The sequence below is a fragment of the Arachis hypogaea genome, unplaced genomic scaffold (assembly GCF_003086295.3).
Source record: "Arachis hypogaea cultivar Tifrunner unplaced genomic scaffold, arahy.Tifrunner.gnm2.J5K5 arahy.Tifrunner.gnm2.scaffold_78, whole genome shotgun sequence".
Taxonomy (NCBI): domain Eukaryota; kingdom Viridiplantae; phylum Streptophyta; class Magnoliopsida; order Fabales; family Fabaceae; genus Arachis; species Arachis hypogaea.
In genome coordinates this window covers 47,559-51,769 of record NW_027255496.1, presented here as the reverse complement: position 1 = coordinate 51,769, position 4,211 = coordinate 47,559, and the positions used below count along the sequence as shown (strand labels likewise).

The 4,211-nt window shown below is 45.5% G+C and overlaps 1 protein-coding gene across 1 annotated transcript; it reads right to left on the bottom strand.

Annotated features, from left to right (window-relative positions):
• Window positions 1–1,476: 1,476 nt before the first annotated feature.
• On the bottom strand, window positions 1,477–2,489 carry LOC140183440 (large ribosomal subunit protein uL16m-like). Its single transcript, XM_072231859.1, has 3 exons — window positions 2,408–2,489; window positions 1,954–2,079; window positions 1,477–1,868 (listed from the first exon to the last, which is right to left on the bottom strand). Exons 1-3 carry the CDS (start codon window positions 2,487–2,489, stop codon window positions 1,477–1,479), a joined length of 600 nt encoding a protein of 199 aa, XP_072087960.1.
• Between the last annotated feature and the right edge of the window lie 1,722 nt (window positions 2,490–4,211).

The window sequence follows — 4,211 nt, the reverse complement described above, 5'->3', positions numbered from 1 at the left end:
ATAAGTATTTTCCCATCAACAGCCAATACAAAAAATTTCCATGATAGCCGAGGCTGCTAACAACCGAAAGAGGGACTGATAGGAGTTTGTTGCCGAAACCGTCTCGCTACCACAGGTTTCCCTTACCTACCGGAATGAAATACAGGAATTAGAACCAGAAACTGCCGGGATGAACAGATGGAGGTATTCACCCAATAGTAGCTACCCCACCACTGGGTATTGTTCCCCTACAACGCAGTGGTTAAGTTCTTTCTTTCCCCGATCTACTAGCTACACAGGGATTCACCAAATAAGAGCTACACTGCTTCGTTGCCCTTATTGAATAGCCCTTGGTGCCTTAGGAATTTCGTATATATAGTATAAATCATCCGCATATCCTCGATACTCAATTTACTTTTACATCTCTCGTGCCACACAAACGGAATTTACTTAACTCGGTCAAAGAGAAATACAATTCGAAATGAGCGCACCATGAAAACGTTCTAATCCAACTCTGTCTGCTCTAAAGCATCCAGGCCATAAGCCAAGCATTGAATTCTTACCCCTTGGCTAATCCAACTCTAAACCTAAACTTCGGATTCAATCCAGCCCCAAGCTGGGGCTACCCTTTTTTTTACCTACCGGATCCAACGATTCGAGGTCTGCCCGCCCTAATGACCGAATGCGGCGGTCCCTCCCAATCGGTCATTAGGGCGGCACCCCGGTTTTCTGAGTGCCACCCGTAAACAGTTAAAAACAGAAAGTATCATGGTACGTCGTCCACGGGGTTTGGGAAGTGCCTTTGCTCCCTTTCCCAATCGTGGACGCGGTGACCTAATTCCAGATCGAGTCTGAAATCTCGACCTTTAAGGCTAGAATTCCATTTCATTTGTTCGAGAATTCTTAAGATTTGCTGCAGTTTGAGCGGAGAAGCCGTTTCCAGTCTAAGATCGTCAAAAAGCTTCTGGAGCATGTCCTTCCTTGGTTTCCTACCTTTTATTATAAAGAAAACTTTTTCAATGCGGTTTTTCAACCACATCGGATCAGGGGCTTCCGGCACCCCCATGGGGGGATTGGGAGCCTGTTGTGATGTGTGATGGGCCCACCACATTCTCCCCTGCTCCGGCAGCGTTCGCCGAATCCACTCGCTGCCTTACCGAGGAAGGCCCTATTTCTTCCCTGGGATCACTGTCTCGTGCCTCCGGGTTTCTTGAAGCGGGCTCGGCTTCGCTATTTTCCGTACCCTCACCTGATGGTGACCGGTTAAGGTATTTTAGCCAACTCTCCGAGCCACTGTTCCCTGAATTTGTCCCAGTTGCCATCCAAGGAACCACAGAGGCTCCTTCGGTAATAAGGAACCAAAATCCTAAACAAATAAGGAAGGAAAAACACCCGGGGAGGCCCAACTGACATAATGCAAAGGAGAGGGCCCGACCCCCCACCCTTCGCCTAATTCTTTTGAATCCCGGCCCGGTTTTTCCCCACTAACCAATTACGTTACGACCACTTAACAAACTTGGTTGACGAACATGGTTTATGCGCCGCTAATGTAGCGGCTTGTCGAGCATTTGCAAAATTCACACCATCCATTTCAAATAGGACTTGTCCCGTGGACACACGAGCAATCCAACCCGTAGGATTTCCCTTTCCTCTTCCCATTCTGACTTCTGTAGGTTTCCCGGTAATAGGGATATCCGCGAAAACTCTTACCCATATCTTACCATTTTTTCGGAATTGTCCGCTCATAGCACGATGGAAGTGTCCGATTATAGCCCGACGCGCTGCTTCAATGGCTCGATATGAAAGACGACCAGCTCTACAACTTTGAGTGCCATATCTTCCAAAACCTAGTTTTGTTCCGTCTGGTTCGCAACCCCTACTACATCTGCCTTTACGATATTTACTAAATTTCGTACGTTTCGGATATAGCACGTCCCTTTTTTTTTTTACTATATGAAATCCACACTTTGACACCTGAGATTCCGTAACGAGTAGATACTTCCGCGGAAGCATAATCGATTTTCTGGTTAAATACATTACGAGATGTTTTTCCATACTTTCCGCATTCAGTTCTAGCTATTTCTGCGCCTTCAGATCGACCTGAACAACATATACGGATCCCCTCTACCCCTTTCTAATGAGGGGAAATTTACCGTTTTCTACTCAAAAACCAGAGAACACTCGACCGATCTCATCCAATTGAAAAAAAAAGTGCTAATTCGACTGTCCTGTCTATTAAGGAGGATCACGAATCCTGGGAATCCTGAGGCGGACCATCTCGAATAGATAAAATATTCTACTTATCCTAAATAGATATTGGTTAAGAAAAGATAGAAACATTCCTATTTTTTATACATCGGGTCGTTAAATTTCTGATTCCCTAAAGAAACCAGATAATCTATAAAAGTGTTCCAAACGGGACAGTTACCTGTCCCTAAGAAGCGTCGTATCCTTCGGAACTGCTCTAGCCGCCTATCGATGTCTGTTTCCCAGGCATCGTAGAGAGCCATGTTGATGGCTCGTCTAATATCCTCTTTGTCCTCATCCGTGAGATGAGGGGCGCCCTTTTTGAGAAGTAAAGCCCTAGCTTTTTCCACTATAAGAGCTTCCTCATTTTCGCAACTTGTAATGATTGCATCGACAGCTCTATATATATGGTCCTCTGTCCCCGGGTCGAGCTGAGGAAGGGGGCGGGGGCGGGCAACCTCATCTTCCTCCTCTGCTAAAATGTTGAGGTCGAAGGAGGTCCAACCCGAGCTCGAACCTTCGTGTGAACCCACACCCACTATGGAGTTGGATCCACCGGAGGAATGGCTAGTAGTCGGCAGCACCGGGAACAGGGAAAGATCAAAGAATTGAGAAGGAGTCAAGAAGTGGTACAGGGTGAATCCAACGCGTACCAAAAAATAGTAAAACAAGGCCCATTGAAAAAAAGAAAGAATTTTTCGCAATTTGGGTTTAGTAATAAAGAACAAATATACTTGGACTTCCCAATCATCTGGGAGATAGACCTTTATGAGAATATAGAAAGTGAAGAGGAAAAGGCAGAACCAGAAGAATTGTGTGAAATAAGTGAATTGATCCAGTTGAGGCATGATTGATTCAGACAAAAGAAATTCCCTCCATACAGACTGAACCAGGTATGGTTAAAAGCAAGCCTGCAGGACTAGTGTTTTGACTATAGAGAGTTGTGGTTGGTTGTTGACCAACAGAAAGCATGGGAAAAAGACCAAAGATGAAGGACTCCATTTTTATGCTTCTTCTTCAGCTTTACTAGTTAGGGGAGGCAAAGGATTACCGGCTTCGCGAGACCTTTTCGATCTACTCATGGCGTAGCTCTATACGGGTCCTTGCTTTCTCGATCAACTAACTTCGTGCTGAAGAAAGACGGGTCCTCGAAATTCTTGTATTGTACCTTTTGTTGGGTACACTTAACACCAACCCAATCGAGATAAGTCGAAAGTAGAACGAAACTCGATCAATCCATGAACTAGAAACTTATCCACCCTCTCTCTGCTAAGAGCAGCTTTCTTCTCTTACGCTAAACTCTTTTTTGCTATTTTGCCTTGCCAGCCCTTTTACTCGGTCTTCAGCCTTAAGTCTATCCAGGGCGGGAGTGAGTAGATATTCAGGAACCGATGCGATGGGAGATCGAAGAGTGGGCACTGGGATATCTACGGCTATATCTCATTCAATAGAACATTCTAGTTCATGATCATACCAGGTCATCAAGTAAAATCAGTCTGCTACCTTAGCTGCTGATTCGATAGCCAAGCACCTGCACCAATTAATTGAGCTCCTGCGCTTCAACGGGTTATTAATCTAAGATCAAGAAAGGGTAAAAGCTTTGATTGAGAGGTTTCATTCTTGAATTAGCGCTTTCTTTCATGCCTGATTGGATGGAGCTTAGCTCATTGGCTCAGCAGGAAGAGGAAGAAAGAAAAAGAAGGGTCAGGAAGAAAGAAGCACCGGCCAGAGAGGAGCGTTAAGCCCTCTCCTTTACTTATCGAATAGGGGCGAGTAGCTTCCGCGAAGAGCAAACAAAGCAGCGAGAGGCCAATTTATGAGCTCGTGTAGTATGGTACTCGCCCCTATTCGATAAGGCAAGCTCTATAGGGTAAACCCAAAAAGGGGTTGCCGCAAAGCCTATAGCCGTTAACGCAGGAGCGAGGATTGCTCGGTTTCTTGCTGGGTTTGGTTTGGAACGGAAACAAGCAACGAATTGAGAAGGG